The sequence below is a fragment of the Rhinopithecus bieti genome, unplaced genomic scaffold (genome assembly GCF_001698545.2).
Source record: "Rhinopithecus bieti isolate Rb0 unplaced genomic scaffold, ASM169854v2 scaffold_49371, whole genome shotgun sequence".
Classification (NCBI taxonomy): Eukaryota; Metazoa; Chordata; class Mammalia; order Primates; family Cercopithecidae; genus Rhinopithecus; species Rhinopithecus bieti.
Window position 1 is genome coordinate 151,195 of NW_016821003.1, and position 21,568 is coordinate 172,762.

General features: G+C 40.2%; 1 protein-coding gene across 3 annotated transcripts in view; it reads left to right on the plus strand.

Annotated features, from left to right (window-relative positions):
- NAPB (NSF attachment protein beta) overlaps window positions 1–21,568 on the plus strand; it is a 52,623-nt gene that overhangs the window by 20,648 nt on the left and 10,407 nt on the right. The window contains exons 3-7 of one of the 3 annotated variants that reach the window (XM_017860096.1): window positions 3,955–4,071; window positions 5,950–5,996; window positions 6,135–6,212; window positions 15,216–15,271; window positions 15,453–15,537. In XM_017860096.1, coding sequence (XP_017715585.1) covers window positions 3,955–4,071; window positions 5,950–5,996; window positions 6,135–6,212; window positions 15,216–15,271; window positions 15,453–15,537 — 383 coding nt within the window. Of the gene's footprint in view, window positions 1–3,954; window positions 4,072–5,871; window positions 5,997–6,134; window positions 6,213–15,215; window positions 15,272–15,452; window positions 15,538–21,568 lie in introns of all 3 variants that reach the window. The other 2 variants (XM_017860095.1, XM_017860097.1) reach the window with 2 other exon arrangements.

Consider the following 21,568-nt stretch of genomic DNA (forward strand, 5'->3'; position numbering starts at 1 on the left):
ATTCCCTTCCTTGTGCACCCAGCTCCCACCTCAGAGCCTTCACATATACTGTTCCCCCTGTCTCCCTACTCTTCCCCCAAACAGAATGTTGCTGGGTCCCTGCTTCCTTCAGCTCCCTCTTCACCTGTCATCTTCTTGGTGAGGTCTTCTCTGGCCACCCCTTTTAAAAATAACAAACTTGTCCTTCCTGGAAACTGTTTTTTTTTTCATCCAACATACTTATCACCATCTAGCAAAAATAAATTACATAATGTTTTATTGATTTATATTTACGTTTTTATTATATGGTGATTCTCATTAGAAAGTAAATCTTGGAAGGCCACATTTGTGTGTTTTATCTCTGCTGTATCTCCAGGCTTTGGATTATTACCTGCAAAGTCATAGGTGCTCAGTATATTTGTTGAGTGGATGAATATTAGATTCCTTGAAATTCTATCCATGTTGCATTGGTGATGATCATAACAGCATTGCATCTCTTTATAGTTTTAAAATTTCTTTCATAATGATTAAGCTAATTTGTTTGATACTCAGTTTTTGAGAGATCATCCTGACAGGTATTATACCAGTTTTGCACGTGAGGAAATTTAGCCCAAGTTGTGTGGCTTCTCAGAGGCCATTTAATTTAATATATGCTCCTTTAAAGACACTTCCAAGTTCCCTCCCTCACTTCCGAGAATGGAGTCTTGCTCTGTCATCCAGGCTAGAGTGCGGTGGCGCGATCTCGGCTCACTGCAACTTCTGCCTCCTGAGTTTAACCGATTCTCCTGCCTCAGCCTCCGGAATAGCTGGGATTACAGGCATGCGCCACCATGCCCAGCTAATTTTGTATTTTTAGTAGAGATGGGGTTTCTCCATGTTGGCCAGGCTGGTCTCGAACTCCTGACTTCATGATCCACCCTAAGTGCTGGGATTACAGGCATGAGCCACTGTGCCCGGCCCGATACTTCCAAGTTTAGATAGACCGAGCTCGCATTTGCTATTAGTGATTGGAATGAATAGTCAGAGTGAAAAAGTAAGCCAGCAACTCGTTTTGGAATGTGGGAATGTGAAAATGTAAAATTAAAGCACTTACTATTGTCTGGAGAAATGGAGGTAGCCTAGAAGAGCCTGGGTGTTGTGGTATTACTGAGCAAGAAAAGGATGGACCATGACTGATTCTGGGACAGGAAACATAGATAAGTTACTAAAAATGAAATGCCAGCAGGAGAGCAAGGATGTACGTTGTAAAAAAATGATGGCATTTTAACATGCCAGACCGCAGATGTGATCTAAGGCTAGATTTGCATATAATAATGAAAGTGGCCACTGTGTATAATGTGAGTCAGGCCCTTCTAAGCACTTTACTTGGGAAGTCCAAGCTATTACTACCTTCTTCTGAGGCAGAGCCCATCAAAGCTCCCACTTAGCCAGATATGTTACTGAGCTGCCACTTCATGGTTAAGTGCTGCCCCAAGTACCCCAGGTGCCTGGCCACTGCCCTGGTAGTGGCCTTTGCCCCTCCTGGATACCTACCAGCCTCTCATGATTCACCAGGGGCCAGCAGGGCTTCTTCAGTTCCAGCTCTAGCCCTGAGGCTGGCATCTACTCTGATTCTTCAGTGCCTTGCTTTCTTCTGCTGCTATAACAAAATACCTTAGGGTAATTTATAAAGAAAATGAATATATTGTTCAGAGTTCTGGAGGCTGGATAGTTTAAGATCAGGGTGCCAGCAGATCCTGTGTTTGGTGAGGACTGTTCTCAGCTTCCACGATGGCACCTTCTTGCTGTGTCCCCATGTGGTGGAAGGAGCAAGGCAGCTCTCTTCAACCTCTTTTATAAGAGCACTCATCCCATTTATGAGGATGGCGCTCTCATGACTTCGTCACTCCCCCAAAGGCCCCACCTCGTAACACTGTCAAATTGGATATCAGGCTCCAGTAATACAAATTTTGGGGGGATACTACCATTCAGATCATAGCACTACCCATGTCATGCTGGTGGCTACATATTTTTCAAAGATGCCTGGGTACTCTTTTAATCAGAAACTGAGGTACAGAGCAAGAATTGAACCTGGGCAGGTGGGCTCCAGAGTTTGTACTGTCCCTTTGCCCTCAGGTTCAGAAACCCATGTGAGAATTATGCATTTCCTCTGGGGAGAGGGAGTTGGAACAAGAGATACAACTGAAGCTTTAGCAGAATTGGATGTTTATGGCCAGGTATAATCACCTGTAATCCCAGCACTTTGGGAGGCCAAGGCTGGAGGATTGCTTGAGCCCAGAAGTTCAAGACCAGCGTGGGCAACATAGTAAGAACCTGTCTCTACAAAAATTTTTTTTTTTTTTTTTTTTTTTGAGACAGAGTCTTGCTCTGTCATCCAGGCTGGAGTGAAGTGGCACAATCTCAGCTCACTGCAACTTCCGCCTCCCGGATTCAAGCAGTTGTCCTGCCTCAGCCTCCAACGTAGCTGGGATTACAGGCATCTGCCACCGTGCACGGCTAATTTTTTTGTATTTTTTGTAGAGATGGGCTTTTGCCACATGACCTAGGTGATCTACCTTCCTCAGCCTCCCAAAGTGCTGGGATTACAGGCTTGAGCCACCAAACCCGGCCAAAAATTTATTTTAAAAAATTAAAAATAAAAAAAGCCAGGTGTGGTGGCACACGCTTGTGTCCCCAGCTACTTGGGAGGCTGAGGTAGGAGGATCTCTTGATCCTGGGCGGTAGAGGTTGCAGTGAGCTGTGATCACGCCACTGCACTGCAGCCTGGATGACAGATTGAGACCCTGTCTTGAACAAAAGAAAAGAATTGTACTTTTTTTCTCACAAAAAAATGTATAGCAAATGTTTAATATCAGCAGTGAGTACTGCTTTATGATAATTTTTTTAGAGACCTAAAGGCTTTGTGATATTCTTAACCATGCTTTTCGTGGTAGATCAGATTCTTTCCTTTTCATTTCTACTGTACTGACTTCCCCAATGTGACTCCTCTTTCGGAGGCACTCTGCCATGTTGCTTCCCTGAACTCAGGAAGTTTCCCTTGTTGATGTTTAAACCCTCTCAGAAGTGGCCTGATGCAGCTTCAGCCTTGATTTCCACTGCCCTCCTCCAGTCATGGCAGGCTTGTCACTGGCCTCCACTTCCAGCCCTTTCTTACCTTCAAGCATTTCTTCAATGTTCATGTGACTCCTCTGCTAGCAATTCCTTCCCTCTTTCTTTTCCAGCACTCCAGAATCCATGGTCCCTGATCCAAAACCTTTTCTGAAAAAGATTAGGTCGTGTACCTTGTATGTTGTCCCATGTCCCAGTTGGACACCTGGGCAGTACCCCACAACCAGATCCATCAGTGATTCTGCAGGGAAATGTGTAAATTTTCACACTAAATGGGGTAAAATAGATTAAACCTCGTATAAATTTCAGTCAGATTTTGCTATAAACTAAAGAAAAAAATTTGGATTTTAGACTTTTATGGATTTCAAAATTGTGGGCCTGATTTTCACTCTTTAGGAAACTTACTTTATCCACGAAGCCCTTCCTTGGCAGTTTCTTCCACTCTGACAGCTAAGTCTAGAAGACACTAAGAAAAGTGAGCAAATATCTTTGAGCTTAGTGTTTTACCTTTCTTTAATCATTCGTGGCTTGAAGCCCTTAGCTGGTGTTTATTATGTGTTAGTGGAATTGAATCCAGTAGCCGAAGACTTGGCTTTTGGTATTGAATGGTCAGATCAGGGAATGTGGCTTAGTGCCCAGGGACACTTGGAAAGTCTGCTGGGGCTGAGATGGAGAAGCTTTCATTGCTGTTTGACTTGATTCTGGTTATTTTTATATTTGCCCGAGGTGCACTGGACCACATGGATTTTTGCTTCTGACTAGAATGCTTCTTTTCAGTGGAATATAATAGGGAGGTCCACTACTTAGAGCATGGGTTGCTCTGGGGGGGACTTATTCCTCTGTGTTTAATTGTATTGTCTTCTTCAGCTGCAGGAAACGCATTTTGTCAGGCAGCCAAGCTCCACATGCAGCTTCAGAGCAAACATGACTCCGCTACCAGCTTTGTGGATGCTGGGAATGCTTACAAAAAGGCAGATCCCCAAGGTAAGGCAGCCAGGCGCATAGCATGCCCATCTCTGTGTGTAACTAACCAGTCAGTACTTCCCTCAACGTTAAGGTCAGTGTTGGTGTCCTTTCGAGTCCTGGTAAAAAGGAATTTTTGTATTTTGAAATAATAGATAAATTTTGATAACCTTAGGGATTTTTATTTTTTAATCATTTGGGGGCTTTTATGAGGAGAAAATATGTTAAATTTATACTGGCTGTTTAGTTTATAGCATCATTTAATTAAACTCCATTTATACTGCATTTTAGAGAATTTTTTGGAAATAACCTTTGATTTTACCTAAGACTTCTTATATCTTAATTTTGTGAAAATGTATATTGTTCATAAAAGGAAACTCTTATGTTCCCTTACTCCTAAATACCTAAGGAGTTTTCAGATCCAGTTAATGGGAAATTGTAATATTCAATTGTTAAAAAGTCTTATTCATACAGTATCCATTTGGTTTTTTAAAAAGTGTTTTTCAAAGTATTTGTTTTGAGGAAATAATGCAATTGGATATTTAATGTGATAAAATTTTGCAAAGGTTATTTCTTTTTGGTTAGAAGAGTGTAGTTAAAAGTATTTCTTCCTTTCCACCCGTGTGCATGGCAGAAATTTTGTGTTTTCCTTTTCTTTTAGCAGTCCATTTTGTTTAACACCATATCCCAAATTTTGAGAATAAATATGTCATAAAGAAATAGGGTATCTTCACGACCTTTTGTATAAGGATTAATCACAGTTTATTTCCCAAAGTGAAAAACTCATAGGTTAAATGAGCTGTTAGAGTGGTAAAATTGTAATGCATCAGTACTTTAGACTATGGTGCAGGCATTAAAATCCCTGGTTTCAGAGAATCTTCAGTGACCTGCTAAATGTTTACATGGCAATTAAAGAAGCACATGAGATTGAATGTTGTATAATCTCATTTTAGAAAAAAGTTTGTGCATATAGAAATGTGTTTAATAAACAAAGGAAAAGTACATCTGAGTACTAACAGCGGATTTGAGTGGGATTATAGATAGATAATTCTTCTCTTTATATTCTGTATTTTTAAAGGTATAACAGGGATCCACATTTTTTATGTAGTTTAGAGGGAAATTGTTTCAATTTTTGTTTATCTGCTTACCTTTCTAATTTTGTAGTCAGGCCATTCTACTTTGCTGCCTCTTTAAACCAAAAGTAATAAACTTGGAGCTTATTATATGCCAGCATTATAAACACCATCATTTTATGATAGGGAAAATTTTTTGGCTCACTTTTTAAGAAAATTAGTATAATTTATTAGCATTATTATTTATTAGATTTGTTTCTTCATTTTGTTAGTATGCTACAATTTAGCATCTTTGAACATTATACAGAATGTTGACTTTGCTTAAGGGTTGTTTGAATAGGCGTTTCAAAGTGCTTTTGCTTTTGGCTGCATGGAGAGTAGAATCTATTGAGGTGATCGTTCTTGTGATGTGATGCCATATTCCAAAATTAATATATATGCATGGTATTAATGAGAAATATGTTTGCATTCATATTTTAGCAGATATAATTTACCAGTGTTGGTGACAACCTCCATGATTTTATTTTTTTTATAATACAGTCTTTTGCCTGGATGGAGTCCTCACTTTAAGGTTAAGAGTAACTAAGACAATGTTACTCCAGCTACAGTTCCCTAAATTACACTGTAGCTGCTGGGAACAAACCATGCTGATGAATCTGGACTTGTGCATGATTTTTGTTTGCTTCTCACTAACTAACCTGCCCACCCTCCACTCCAAAATTATACCTCATTAACGTTCTAATAACAGACAAGAAGACAGCCTCACCTGAACCCTCTTTGACTGAATGGATTTTTTCGTTGTTTTTCTTAAATGCCTACGCTTCAGAGGCTATCAACTGCTTAAATGCAGCCATCGACATTTACACAGACATGGTAAGACATTGCATTGCTTGAGTAGCTGTGGGGTGGAGTCTTGAGATGGCTTAGAGTGCTCTCTCTCTTTTTTATGTTCCCAAACTGGCATTCAGATAGGAAAACAGATGTGTGACTGTTTCTTATTTTTTCCCCTAGGGAAGGTTTACAATTGCAGCCAAGCACCACATTACTATTGCAGAGATCTATGAGACTGAACTTGTAGACATTGAGAAGGTAAGCAGTGGGCACACTTCCTCAGATGTGAAGTAGGCAGATAAGCTGACTCAAAGAACTCTCTTGTCCTCAGTTTGAGAGTGATCATAGGTGTAGAGCGATCATAGATGGCCTTGCCTGGAGACTTTTAGGGTCTAGCTGGCTAAAATAGTGGGCTGTTTTCCTGGAATTGGCATCTAAGACATGAGAGCTGGTTAAGATTTACAGAAATCACCTGTTTTTTCCACTCTCTGATTCACGTCAGAACGTTAGCATTGCCAAAAGAACCTTCGGCTGTATTGCTTAGTACTCTAAGGCCCAGTGAAGAAAGCGTAAGAGGTGACCTCTCTACACTCAGTCAGCATCACGGCTTTAAGTATCTGTATGCCAGTGACTCACAAATCTGACTGCAGCTCAGACCTCTCTCCAAATGCTAGATTCCTGTATCCACCTGCCTGCTGACCTCTCCACTTTGTCCAGCAGTCATCTCTAACCTGTCTGGGACTGGATTCCCGTCTTAGACGCCCTGTCCCCAACCCAGTGTTTCCCCCTAAACTACAGGCTTCCTTGCCTTTTCTCTTTCTCTACAACCTGTGAGCGGTTTTTGTGAGCAGTGTCCTTCCTGCTCCCAAGTCTCGGCACAACTCACTACCTTGTCTCCCAGCTCGCACTTGATCGCTGCAGGATCCTTCAAACCGGTCTCCTTGCTTCTGCTCCCCCTGCCTTGCCAACCCCACATCCCCTTGCCACAGAGTAGCCAGAGTGAACCTTCTAAGCATTGCATCATATTCTGTTTCTCCACTGCTCACAGCCTTTCATTAGCTCCCTTTCACTAAGAGGAATAACTGGAGCTGTGCAGAGCCTTCATGGCTCCACTGAATTGCTTCCTCCCAGCCCCATACTCCCCATGTACCTGTGTGGCCTGGCCTCTCCTCTTTTCTTTTACTCTCCTCCTCTTGCATACCCTGCACAGCCACCCTGGCCTCCTTGCTGTTCCACATACGTGCCAGATGAGCACTCCTGCCTCAGGACCTTTGTACCCTTGTTTTCCTCTGTCTGCAAAGCTCTTCCCCAGATGTCCATGTGGCTGACTCCTCACATCTTTCAAGTCCACTTGGCTAACTTCTCCATGCCCTTCCATTTTTGCTCATTTATTACCTTTTCCATGAGGCCTATTATGACCCCCTAGTTAATTTAGCCCCCCAGGAAGGCATAACAGATTCCCCACACACCTCACTTAACTTCTTGTATTGCTGAGCAGATACCACCTTACAACATGCCCTCTCATAGGCTTGCTCATCATTCTCATATTGGTTGTCTCCCTCCCTCTGCCAGAATAGGCACACATGTCAGCAGAGAGCTTTGTCTTCGCTTTACTGATGTGTCCCAAGAGCTCTGGGACCTAGTGGGGTCTAAATATTTACTAAATAAACAAATGCTATCCCTACCTCCACCATACCAAATGGAGTCTTCTTGGTCTGGGGAAAGATCTGCTAGGCAGTACTAAAATTGGACTGGCATTGTTAACATTCACTCTTTTGACTGTGTGACCTTCACCTGTTATTCAGCACAAAATTTGATCATATTTGTTATAATTTATTATTTGACGTCTTTTTTTTTTTTTTTTTTTTTTTTTTTTTTTTTTTTTTTTGAGACGGAGTCTTGCTCTGCCGCCCAGGCTGGAGTGCAGTGGCCGGATCTCAGCTCACTGCAAGCTCCGCCTCCCGGGTTCACGCCATTCTTCTGTCTCAGCCTCCCGAGTAGCTGGGACTACAGGCGCCCGCCTCGTCGCCCGGCTAGTTTTTTGTATTTTCTATTAGAGACAGGGTTTCATCGTATTAGCCAGGATGGTCTCGATCTCCTGACCTCGTGATCCGCCCGTCTCAGCCTCCCAAAGTGCTGGGATTACAGGCTTGAGCCATCGCGCCCGGCCTTTTTTTTTTCATAATTGCCATACTTTTCTGAGGATACTCCCTGATCTTGATCAAGTCAGGGCCACCCTGTGCATTGACATGTGCATGTGAACCTTCTTTCTGGAAGGTTATCTGTGGATCCTGGAGAAAGGTGATGGAGCTGGACCTGAACCTCCTTTGTTCCGTGGTGTGGAATCGATGATGGAACGGGAGGGAGATGGGTCTGGTGTGGCTGGGGTATTTATTTGGTCAGGGTGTCTGCGATGGCCACAGTATCTTTATTTAGGTTTGAGTGAGTCTTGCGGGGATGAGCACTGTGCACAGAGCATCTTTGCCAGCAGAGGCTCCTGTTCCAGCTTCCTCTTTCACAGTGGTGAGAAGGGCACTCTGGGGCAGGAGCCTGCAGTGCTTTGTCATTTCTGCTGCCCAGGCATGGTCTCCAACACATGGGTCTCCATAAACTTGAGAGCAGATAAAATGAAATGTGACATACTCTTTTTTCCTCTTGAAAAAAATAAAAAAATAAAAAGGCCAGGTACAGTGTGATGCCTATAATCCTACCACTTTGAGAGGCCAAGGCAGGAGGACCTCTTGAGCCTAGGAGTTCAAGACCAGCCTCGGCAACATGAGAAATCCTCGTTTTACTAAAATACAAAAAAAAAACTAGCCAGGAATGGGGGTGCGTGCCTGTAGTCCCAGCTACTTGGGAGGCTGAGGTTGGAGGATCTCTTAAGCCCAGGAGGTGGAGGTTGCAGTGAGCCAAGATGGCACTGCTGCACTCCAGCCTGGGCAACAGAGTGAGACTCCATCTCAAAAAAAAAAAAAAAAAAAAAAAAAACAACAACAAAAGCAATTTAAGAATATTACTGAACACACTTGCACACACATACACACACACACACACATACATGCACGTGCAGGCACAGATTGTTAGGGTCCCTAATGTTTAAGCTTCTGAGTTGTTTAGAAACGTCATTACCTGGCCAGGCATGGTAGTTCACACCTGTAATCCCAGTATTTTGGTAGGCCAAGGTGGGAGGATCGCTTGAGCCCCGGAGTTGAGCAACATAGTGAGACTTCCTCTTAAAAAATAATAAAAGGAAGTATTATTACCTTCTCTTCCCTGGTTGTACTCACCAGATTGTGGTTGGTGGATTGTGAAATTCATGTTTGAAAAATCAGTTACACCCAAGGTACCTTATATCTGCCTTGTTACAGATCACTTTCTTCTCATTTAGTGCTCCTACCCAATGTCCCTTCTCTGATTTTAGATCATTCACAGATTTTAGTGGACAGTGAAGTGTGTAGTTTCATAGCTTCATATTACCTCTTTTTTTGAGATAGAGTATATTAGTAGCTGATAAGTCAAGCAGATGTAACATACCTAATACAAATAAAAATCTTGTGAAACCTTAAAAATACGTATAACATGTTTTAGGGTTTTCTAGAATTTTTTAACAAGTTCAGGGCTGCATGTGAAGATTTGTTATACAGGTAAACTTGTGTCATGGGGGTTTGTTGTACAGATTATTTCATCAGGTATTTTGCCCAGTGCCCAGTAGTTAACCTTTTCTGTTCCTTTCCCTCCTCCCACCCTCCACCCTCAAGTAGACCCCAGTCTGGCTGTTGTTTCCAGTGTCTGTGTTCATGTGTTCTCATCATTGAGCTCCCACTTATAATTAAGAACATGCAGTGTTTGGTTTTCTGTTCTTACATTAACTTGCTGAGGATAATAACGTCCAGATCCATCTGTGTTTTTGCATAAGACATGATCTTGTTCTTTTTTATGGCTTCATAGTATTCTGTGGTGTATATATACCACATTTTCTTTATCCAGTCCACCATTGATGGGCTTTTTTTAGGTTGATTCCTTATCTTTGCTGTTGCGAATAGTGCTGCAGTGAACTTTTCATGTGCATGTGTCTTTATGGTAGAATCGTTTATATTACTGTGGCTGTATACCCAGTAATGGGGTTGCTGGGTTGAATGGTAGTTCTGCTTTCAACTCTCTTAGGAATCATCATATGCTTTCCACAATGGTTGAACTAATTTACACTCTCACCAACAGTGTATAAGTGTCTCCACAACCCCACCAGCATTCGTTGTTTTTTGACTTTTAATAATAGCCATTCTGACTGGTGTGAGATGGTGTCTCATTGTACTTTTGATTTGAATTTCTCTAATGATGAGTGATATTGATCTTTAAAAAATGCTTGTTGGCTGCATATATGTCTTTTGAAAAGTATCTCTTCATGTCGTTTGCCCACTTTTTAATGGAGTTGTTTTTCTCTTGCAAATTTGTTTAAGTTCCTTATAGATGCTGGATATTAGATCTTTGTCAGATGCATAGTTTGCAAGTATTTCCTTCCATCCTGTAGGTTGTCTGTTTACTTTGTTGATAGTTTCTTTTTCTGTGCAGAAGCTCTTAAGTTTCATATGTCAATTTTTGCTTTTGTTCCAATTGCTTTTGGTGTCTTTGTCATGAAATGTTTGCCTGTTCCAATATCCACGAAGGTATTGCCTAGGTTGTCTTCCAGGATTTTTATGGTTTTGGGTTTTACATTTAAGTCTTTAATCCATCTTGAGTTTATTTTTATATATGGTATAAGGGAGGGGCCCAGCTTCAATCTTCTGCATGTGGCTAGCCAGTTACCCCAGCGGCATTTATTGAATAAGGAGTCTTTTCTCCATTGCTTGTTTTTGTTAGCTTTGTTGAGGATGAGATAGCTGTAGGTGTGTGGCCTTATTTCTGGGCTTTCTATGCTGTTCCATTGGTCTGTGTGTCTGTTTGTGTACCAGTACCATGTTGCTTTGGTTACTGTAGCCCTGTAGTGTAGTTTGAAGTGGGGTAACATGATGTCTCTAGCTTTGTTCTTTTTGCTTAGGATTGCCTTGACTATTCAGGCTATTTTTTGATTCCATATGCGATTTTGATTCCAGCTTTAAAATAGGGTTGTCTAGTTCTGTGAAGAATGTCGTTGGTAGTTTGACAGGAATAGCATTGAATCTAAATTGCTTTGGGTGGTATGGCCATTTTAGTGATACTGATTCTTCCTATCCATGAACATGGGATGTTTTTCCGTTTGCTTGTGTCTCCTTTGATTTCTTTGAGCAGTGTTTTGTAATTCTCATTGTAGAGATCTTTCATCCTCCTGCATTGCTTCTTTTACTTCATGAAGTAAAACACTGAACCACGTAATAAATGGGTCCTTTTAGATGGTTTTAAAATGATCTACAGGAAATACAATTCAATTCTATTTTCATCCTCTGGAGAGCCTTATTTAATACTGTTTGTTACAGTATAGAATAGGTGTATATGGCAGATTTATGTTAGGTCTTCTCTAGGGGCATTTGTTCTAAAAAGAATTGATCCCATTTCAAAGCTACTTAAGGGTATTTCACCTACACAGTGGACTCTTAAGCCTGAAAATTGCATTTGCTTTATGGCGTCATTGATGCAGTCATAAGGACCTTGTTTCTCATTCCAGAATTCCATGTATTGTGACACTCATCTAGGTGCCCCAAGCAGAAATGTTGTGACCTCCTTGGCCCTCTACTTAAATAACAGGAGAACCAGCTGGTCTTAAATTTCTGGATTTATTGTTACGTGTGCTGTTGTTATTGGTGGCTGTGTTCTGCTTTTGACATTTATTATAGTCCTTGGGATTGTCAGATATCTAGGTAGGCTGATTTCTGGTGTGTAAGGATCTGATTGTATCTGATAAATTTCACTACATGCTAAAATTCCAAACTAGATGTGAACATTTAGAGATAGCCTGTGGCCAGTCTCTTCTCTGAAACTTCTCTGTTAAACCAGTGAATTGTGCTTTTTTTTCAAGTACAATCTGTCACAACTAGGGAAAACCATGGAATTTAACGATTGGTTTAATTAGCATTATTAAAAACCAACTTGAAATTTTTTCTTTCGCTGTGATAAATGTAACTGTAGTTTACATCTCTAAAATTCTAATGAGCCAGTGCCATTATTGGTAAAGTGTTAAGTTACACCAAATTGTCAACATCTAGCCTTTTCTTTTTTAACCTCCAAAGCAGCAGTTACATATGGTTTAACCCAACCCTATTTATTCATTGAGTTCTGGTGCTGTAAGAATTAGGAAGATATGTAGTTATACTCTATCTGTCCTGAAAAAGAGGTTATATAATCCAGTATTCTTCACAGACAAATTTGGTCAGGTTTATCATGATTTGCCCAGTTTATTTTGATGGGAAATGGTGCTAAACACTTTAGAGAATGAGGCCAGTTGAAAGGAGGTTATTGATCATAAATTCGCTGAAAACCTTTTATTTCCTGAGTATTTCACATAATCATGATACTGGCAATAGTTTAATAGGCAGCTTTCATTTGTGATGCACTTTGCCTTCATTCACTTAGCATCTGTTACTGAGCACCCACTTTGTAAACAGGCATCATGCTAGGCTCAGGGCTGTGATGGTGAGCCAAACGGTCATGGCCCTGCCCTCACAGAGCCCACATTTTAGTAGGAGGAGATGTACCTTCATCAGGTAGTCCCATTTGTGTGTACATAACAGCTTTGACAGGTGTTCCAAAGAAGTATTTTCTTCCAGACTATTTCTGTGTGTTACTAAGTATTTGCAAAAAGAGGACCATAGTATACCTATTCTTTTATAGCTGCATTTTTAAATTCAGTATTCTGTGAAGGCCAGGCATGATGGTCCATGCCTGTAATCTCAGCATTTGGGAGGCCAAGATGGGAGGATTGCTTGAGTCCCAGAGTTTGAGACCAGCCTGGGCAACATGAAAAGACCTCATTTGTATGAAAAATTAAAAAAATTAGCTAGGCATTGTGGCACATGCCTGTAGTCTCAGTTACTCGGAAGGCTGAGGTGGGAGGATCGCTTGAGCCCAGGAGGTTGAGGCTACAGTGAGCTGTATTCATGCCACTCCAGCCTGTCCAACCTGGACAACAGAATGAGACCCTGTCTCAAAAAAAAAAAAAAACTTTTCAAGTATCCCATTATATGTAACCACTTAATTTTTTTTCAGCTTTTCTTCTACTGTAAATAATGTTCAAAATATGTGTTTTGGGGGAGCATATTAGGTTATGCTAAATGACTGAAATCATGGACCCAAAATGTAATCATATAAACACAGTATAAGTGTCTGTTTTTCACAAAACTGTTCAATGTGAATGTTTGAGGCAGGGTTCCTCTGTAGTCCTGAGAGGCTGATACCGGCTCTGCCACTTCTAGCTTATGGCCTTCTGGTAGCTCAGTTTCTGCTCTTGGTCATCACCACCACCATCTGCAGGGAGTTGGGGGCCTGGGGCTTGATGGGCCAGGTCTAAGTACTTTTCTAACTTTAACATAGTTCCATGGCCTGTTTTATTTGTTTTCTTGTCCCTGAGGCTCTCTTCTAACTCACTAGGAGCTGCCTTGAAGCCACTGAACTAATGGGCTTGGGCAGAAAGGCAGCACCTTTACTCAGATTTTCAAAGACTGCTAGCTCCCTCATTTGCATTTACTGGGAAACCTTTGTAATTCAAGCAGCCTGCAAGCCCACCACCTGCTTCTGTATGTTTGCATACTAAAAATGATTTTATAGTTTTAATTCTTGAGAGAAAAAAGCATTTGCTACGTGTAAAATTATATGAAATTAGAAATTTCATTGTTCATAAATACAGTTTTATTGGAACACAACCACACTTATTCATTTATATCTTGTCTATGACTGCTTTTATGCTACCACAAGAGAGCTGAGTAGTTGTGGCAAAGATGCACAAAACCTAAAATATTTCTTGTCTGATCCTGTTAGAGAAAAACTTGGCTAGAGCCCTGGTTTAAAGAACTGCTTATACTTACCTCTCGTTATCTGGGGTATAGAAGGTTTTTTCAATCTTATGAGGGCCTCATTTCTAAGATTGTCTATAACTGTCTGCAAACCAGCTGATTCTTTGCAGAGTTCAGCTCTCACAAAACTGTGCTAACAGCAGCACACACTATCTCCTGGCTTTTCTCAGCCATTTTGCTTAGTTTTGGACTCTGGTAGACACCTATTTTTTTGTTTGTTTTGAGACAGAATTTCACTCTTGTTGCCCAGGCTGGAGTGCAATGTTGCGATCTCAGCTCACTGCAACCTCTGCCTCCCAGGTTCAAGCAGTTCTCCTGTCTCAGCCTCCCAAGTAGCTGGGATTACAGGTGCTTGTACCATGCCCAGCTAATTTTTGTATTTTTTTAGTAGAGATAGGGTTTCACCATGTTGGCCAGGTTGGTCCTGAACTCCTGACCTCAGGTATTCCACCTGCCTTGGCCTCCAAAAGTGCTGGGATTATAGGCATGAGCCACCGTACCCGGCTGACACCAATTCTTTTTCCTGAGTTGTCACGTGCTTGATTTCACTTTCATCACAGCATGACAGGGACTTCTAGCTTTCTGGCTTGTGATCTCTGTTTCCTCTCCACTTGATGCCATATATTTTTAGATTGACAGCAACATCCTTATTCTAGGTGACACTTAAGGTATTAGTGGGTGTAGTCTGTGCTGCAAGTCATAGACCTAAAGTGTAATTAGGGCTTCATACCTCTCTAACAATCCAGTGTGGCTGCTAAGGGTTTGACAGTGGTAGAGACACTGGGGTTGGAGGTACATTGTGTCCTTTGTAGTTATTTAGGAATCTGCCTGACAGTTACTGCCATTTTGGGTGTCTAGCTTACGGTGTCACTCTGGACTTGGTCATAGCCATCCTAGCTCATGGGAAGTGGAAGGCCTGGAGAAGGATGCAAAGTGAGATATATGGCCCAAGCCTGGGAGTGGCCCCCAGCATGTCTGTTTACATTCCACTGGAAAGAACTAGTCACAGGCTAGTTCTCTATAGAGGAAGCTATAGAGGAAGCTGAGGAAGTGGTGTAGCTGGGCATATGCCGTGTGGGGAGGGAGAAACAGATTTTGATGGTCAGCAAGCATTCTGCTTCCAGAGGTGCATGCTTTCTTGTATTTCATAAAGAAATAGGCCGAGTTGTGAAAAGTTTGCTGGTAGAGTAGGTTTGTTTATAAAAAAATACCTATGCAAATGTGGCTTTAAAATGCAACTCTCCAAATAAATTGTGTGTGAATAAAATATGTATGTTTTCAGGCTATTGCACATTATGAACAATCTGCTGATTATTACAAAGGAGAAGAATCCAATAGGCAAGTATTACTTTTCTTAATATAATTTAAAGGGTTTTATTATGTGTGATTAAAAAAATACTTCTTTTTATACTCTGTGAGTGTATTTAACTATACCAAATGAAGATGTACTAAGGCCCAGTGCACATCTTTTATTTTTCCATTGGCTTGTTATTCATTCTGCTTTGCTTCTTGATTTCAGCTCAGCAAACAAGTGTCTGCTGAAGGTGGCAGCATATGCTGCCCAGCTTGAGCAGTACCAGAAAGCCATTGAGATCTATGAGCAGGTGAGGATACTGTTGTTTCCTTGGAGAGAAGTTTTCTGAATCATTTTTTAAAATTAAACGTTTTATTTTTCTTTTTATGGAGATATAATCCATACATCATGTGATGAGTACAGTTCATTGGTTTTTAGTCTATTCACAGAGTTGTATAACTATCACCACTACTTAATTCCAGAACATTTTCATCATCCCAAAAAGAAGCCCAGCAGTCCATTCTCACCTCCCAGTCCCTGGAAGACACAATCTACTCTCTGTCTATATGGATTTGTCTATTCTGAACCTTGAAGATAAATGAAATCACATACTATGTGGCCTCTTGTGACTGCCCTCTTTCACTTAGCATATTGTTTTCAGGGTTCAACCATGTCATAGCAAATGTCAGTATGTCATTGTTTTTCGTGGCTAATACCTCATGGTTCATTTATCAATTTATAGATGTTAGGGGTTTTTCCACTTTGGGTCTATTATCAATAATGCTGCTGTGAACATTTGTGTTAAAGTTTTTGTGGTGGTGTTTTTAGTTCTCTTAGTTATATACCTGGGAATAGAATTGCAGTTGCTGGGCCATGTGGTAAGTACATGTATAACTTTTTGAGGAACTGCCAGGCTTTTTCACAGTGGCTACACCATTATACCTTCCCACTAGCAATGCACAGGGTTCCAGTTTCTCCACATCGTCACCAATACTTGTTTTTTTTTTAAAAAATAATAGTCACCTTAATGAGTGTGAAATGTCTCATTCTGTTTTTGATTGTTATTTCTCTAATGACTAGTGATGTTGAGTATCTTTTTATTTGCTTATTGACCATTTGTATGTCTTTGGAGGAATGTCTATTCCAGTACTTTCTCTGGATTTAAATTTGGTTGTTTGTTTTTTGGTGGTGAGTTTTAGGTGTTCTTTATATATTCTGGATATTAATCCCCTATCAGATATGTGATTTGCAAGTATTTACTCTCATTCTGTGGGTTGTGTCTGGACTCTGTTATTAATGTCCTTTGATTCACTGATGTCTTTAATATTTTGGAAGTTTAGTTTGTCAGTTTTTTCTTTGTCTGGCTTTTGTTGTTATATAGAAGAAATCGTCACTGAATCTGTTATCATGAGGCTTTTCCCTTCTGTTTTGTTCTAAGAATTGTGTAGTTTTGGCTGTTAGGTTTAGATTATTTATCCATTTTGAGTTAATTTTTGTATGTAGTATGAGGTAAGGGTCCAGCTTTATTCTTTTATATGTGGATGTCCAGTTTTTCTAGCACCATTTGTTGAATAGAACTATCTTTTAACTATTGAATGGTATTATGACCCTTATTGAAAATTACTTCACCATATGAAATATGAGGGCTTACTTCTGGGCTCTCTATTCCATTGATCTATTTATCCATCTTTATGCCAGTATTACACTCTTTTTATTTCTGTAACTTTGCAGTAAGTTTTGAAGTCAATAAGTATGAGTCCTCCAACTTTTTGTTCTTTTTGAGAATTGTTTTGGCTATTCCAGATCCCTTGCATTTTCATCCGAATATTAGGATCAGCTTGTCAATCTCTGCAAAATAGCCAGCTTAGATTTTGATAGAGATTGTATGGAATGTGCATACCAATTTGAAGAGTGGTTTTAGGGTTTTCCAGAGACACAGAACCAATAAGAGGTATAGAGGTGTATGTGTGTGTGTTTGTGTGTGAGTGTGTATGTGTGTTTAGAGAGAGAAATTGTAGGCAATTGATTTGCTTGATTATATAGGCTGAAATCTGCAGTCTGAAGACCCAGGAGAGCCAGTGGTATAGCTCCAGTCCAAATCCAAAGGCCTCAGAACCAGGAGAGTTGATGGTGTAATTTCTAGTCTGAGTCCAAGTCTGAAGCAGGAGAATACCAGTGTCCTGGCTCTAAGACAGGCGTTGAGAATAAATTCTTCCTTTTAACCTTTTATTTTATTCAGATTTTCAGTAGATTGGATGAGGCCCACCCACAATGGGGAGGGTAATCTGCTTACTCATCCTACTGATTCAAATGTTAATCTCATTCAGAAACACCCCACAGACACACTCAGAATAACACCAAATATCTGGGCACCCTGTAGCCCACTCAAGTTGACACATAAAATCAGTCATCACAGAGAGTATTGCCATCTTAAAATCAGTCATCACAGAGAGTATTGCCATCTTAACAATACTAAGTCTGAGTCTATGAATACAGAGTTCATTTTATATTTATTTGGATCTTCTTTCATTTTGCTCAACAGTGTTTTGTAGTTTTTGGTGTGCAAGTTTTGTACTTCTTGGGTGAAACATACTCCAAAGTATTTTATTTTTTCTGATGCTACTATAAATTGAATTATTTTCTTAATTTTCTTTTAAGATTGTGAATTGCTAGTGTGTAGAAATACTGTTGAATTTTGTATATCAATTTTTTGTCCTGTAACCATGCCAAACTTGTTTATTAGCTCTAATAGTTTTTTTTGTGTGGATTCCTTAGGTTTTCTATATCCAAAATCATGATATCTGCAAATAACAATAGTTTTACTTCTTCCTCTGCAATCTGAATGTGTTTTACTTTATTTTGTCGGTTGTCCTGGCTAGAATCTCCAGTGCAGTGTTGAATAGAAGTGACGAGAGCAGACATCCTTGTCTTGTTCCTGATCTTGTAAGGAAAACTTCCAGTCTTTCATATTAAGTATGATATTGGTAGTGGGGTTTTGGTAAATGCCTTTATCAGTTTGAGGCAGTTCCCCTCTCTTCCTAGTTTGTTGAGTGTTTTTATAATCAAAGGGTATTAGATTTTGTCAGACGTTTTCCTGTGTCTGTTGAGATAAACATATGGTTTGTGTCCTTTATTTGTCAGACTTTTTTCTGTATCTGTTGAGATAAGTGTATGGTTTTTGTCCTAATCAGCTTAATGTTGTATATTACATTGATTGATTTTCATATGTTGAACCAACCTTACATTCCTGAAGTAAATTCTACTTGGTCATTGCAAACTTTGAGGGGTTTCCCAAGAACACCCTCAAGTTTATTAATAATTTGTTAGATGAACTTACAGAACCCACCGAAAGCTGTTATACTCACAGTTATGGTTTATTACAGCAAACGGGTACAGATTAAACTCAGTCAAAGGAGAGACTCATGCGGCAGGGTCCAGGAGACTTCCAGGAAGAACTTTCAGTTGTCCTCTCTCAGTGGAGTTATGTAAACAGCACTTACTTCCCCCAACAGTAATGAGTGAAAATAAGTGTAGACTACTGCCAATCAAGGAAGCTCCCCTGAACCCTGTGTTTTGAGTTTTTACTGGGGCCCAGTGATAGATGTTGACCACCCTTATGGCTGACTTTACTTTTTGTAAGTGCCAGAATTGGTTTGCTAACATTTTGTTGAGGATTTTATGTCTATATTCATAAAGGATATTGATCATTAGTTTTCTTGTGGTGTCTGTGTCTGGTTTTGGAATCAAGGTAGTTCTGGCCTCAGAATGCATTAGGCTGTCTTCTTCCTCTTCTGTTTTATGGAAGAGTTTGTAAAGGATTGGTGTCAATTCCTCTTTAAATGTTTGGTAGAATTCAATTATTTCTCTTTTTTGTTTTTATTTTCACTGATTTCTGTTTTTATTGTTATTTCCTCCATTTTGTTTTCTTTGGATTTGTTTTGCTCTTTTCTGGGTACTTCACATGGAAGTTTAGCTTGCTGATTTTATCTTTGTTGTATATGCATTTTTAGTGTTATCAATTAGCTTTTCACAGGTTTGGCTACTTCCCAATTTTATTATATCATTGTACTTTTATTTTTATTTAATTAGTTGGATTTATTGATTTCCCTTGAGACTTCAGTGACCCATGGATTATTTAGTAGTGTTTTATTTAATTTCCAAGTGTTTGGCAGAGATTTTTCTGTAATCTTTCTGTTGCTGACTTCTTGTTTTTAATTCCATTGTAGTTAGATAACATACTTTTGCATGATTTCAATTCTTACAAATTTGTTTTGTTTTATGGCCTAGAATATGGTCTGTCTTGGCATATGTTTTATGATTATGCTGTTATTGGGTGATGTTTATAAATGTTGATTAGCTCCTGTTGGATGATGGCATTATTAAGTTCTTTAATATACTTGCTAATCTATCTATCTGTCTTTGTCTGTCTCTCTCTCTTTCTTTCTCTTTCTCTCTCTCTCTGTCCTCTCTCTCTCTCTCTCTTTTTTTTTTTTTTGAGACAGAGTCTTGCTCTGTCACCCAGACTGGAGTGCAGTGACTTGATCTCAGCTCACTGCAACTCTCCACCTCCCAGGTTCAAACGATTTTTGTGCCTCAGCCTCCCAGGTAGCTGGGATTACAGGTGTGTGCCTTCACATCCAGCTAATTTTTCTATTTTTTAGTAGAGACAGGGTATTGCCATGTTGGCTAGGCTGGTCTCGAATTCCTGGCCTCAAATGATCTGCCTGCCTTGTCCTCCCAAAGTGTCAGGATTGTAGGTGTGAGCCACCATGCTTGGCCTTTGATTTTCTTTCTAATTCTGTCCATTGTTGAGAGTTGGGTGTTAAAATCTCCAACTGTAGTTGTGGAGTTGTCTGACTCTTCTTTCATTGTGTCAGTCTTTGCTTCACATACTTTGCACCTCTGGATTGCTATTCTTGCTGGAGTGACCCTTTTATCATTACATAATGTCCTTCTCTGTCTCTGGTAATTTTCTTGGCTCAAGTCTGCTTTATCCACTTTATAGCCCTGCCTATTTTCTTTTGATTAATGTTTATATGATATGTTTGTCCATTCTTTTTCTTTCAGCCTGTCTATATCACTTAACTGAAGTGAGTTTCTTGTAGTTGGATCCTGGTTTTTTTTGAGACAGAGTCTTGCTCTGTCTCCTACGCTGGACTGCAGTGGCGTGATTTCGACTCACTGCAACCTCTGCCTCCTGAGTTCAAGTAATTCTCCTGCCTCAGCGTCCCAAGTAGCTGAGATTATAGGTGCATGCCAGCATGCCCGGCTAATGTTTGTGTTTTTGGTAGAGATGGGATTTCATCATGTTGGCCAGGCTGGTTTCATACTCCTGACCTCGGTGATCCACCTGCCTTGGCCTCCCAAAGTGCTGGGATTACGGGCATGATTCACCACAGCCAGTCTGGATCCTGTTTTTTAATCCACTGTGCCAATCTTTGTTTTTCAAGTGGTGTATTTAGATCATTCACATTTAATGCAGTTATTTATATGTTAGGGCTTAATTCTGCTTTCTGCCATTTAAGTTTTTGCTTTCTATCCTTTGCTTTTTGTTTCTCTTTTCCAACATTTTTTATGGGTTGCATTGCTTTTTTCTTTTCTTTTCTTCTTTCTTTTTCTTTCTTTTCTTTCTTTCTTTCGAGACTGGGTTTCACTCTATCACCCAGGCTGGAGGGCAATGGTGCAACCTTGACTCACTGCAGCCTCCACCTCCCAACCTCAAGCAGTCCTCCCGCCTTAGCCTCCAGAATAGCTGGGACTACAGGCATGCACCACCACACCTAGCTATTTTTTATAGCAATGGGGTTTTGCCATGTTGCCCAGGCTGGTCTTGAACTCCTGAGCTCAAGTCATCTGCCCACCTTGGCCTCCCAAAGTGCTAGGATTATAGCCATGAGCCACGACACCCAGGCTACTTGATTTTCTAGTGTTTCTAAGTACAGTTATTCCTCAGTGTCTGCAGGGGATTAGTTCCAAGACCTCTCTCATATATCAAACTCTGTGCATAGTCAAGTTCCACAGTTGGCCCTGTGGAACTCACATATAAAAACGTCGGCCTTCCATTTACGTGAGTGTTGAATTCCTAAGACTACTGTATGTTCAATCCACATTTGGTTGAAAAAAATCCGTGTATAAGTGGATTCACACAGTTGAAACCCGTATTGTTGAAGAATCAATGGTATATATCTTTGTGTAGCTTTTGTGGTTAAATGCTCTAGGTTGGTGTCATCATTTTATCAGTTCTGGTGAAATACAGAAATCTTTCCTCCCTTTCTGTTCTTTTACTCCCCCTATTCAATATACAGTTGTATACAGTTGTCTTTTTTTTTTTTTTTTTTTTT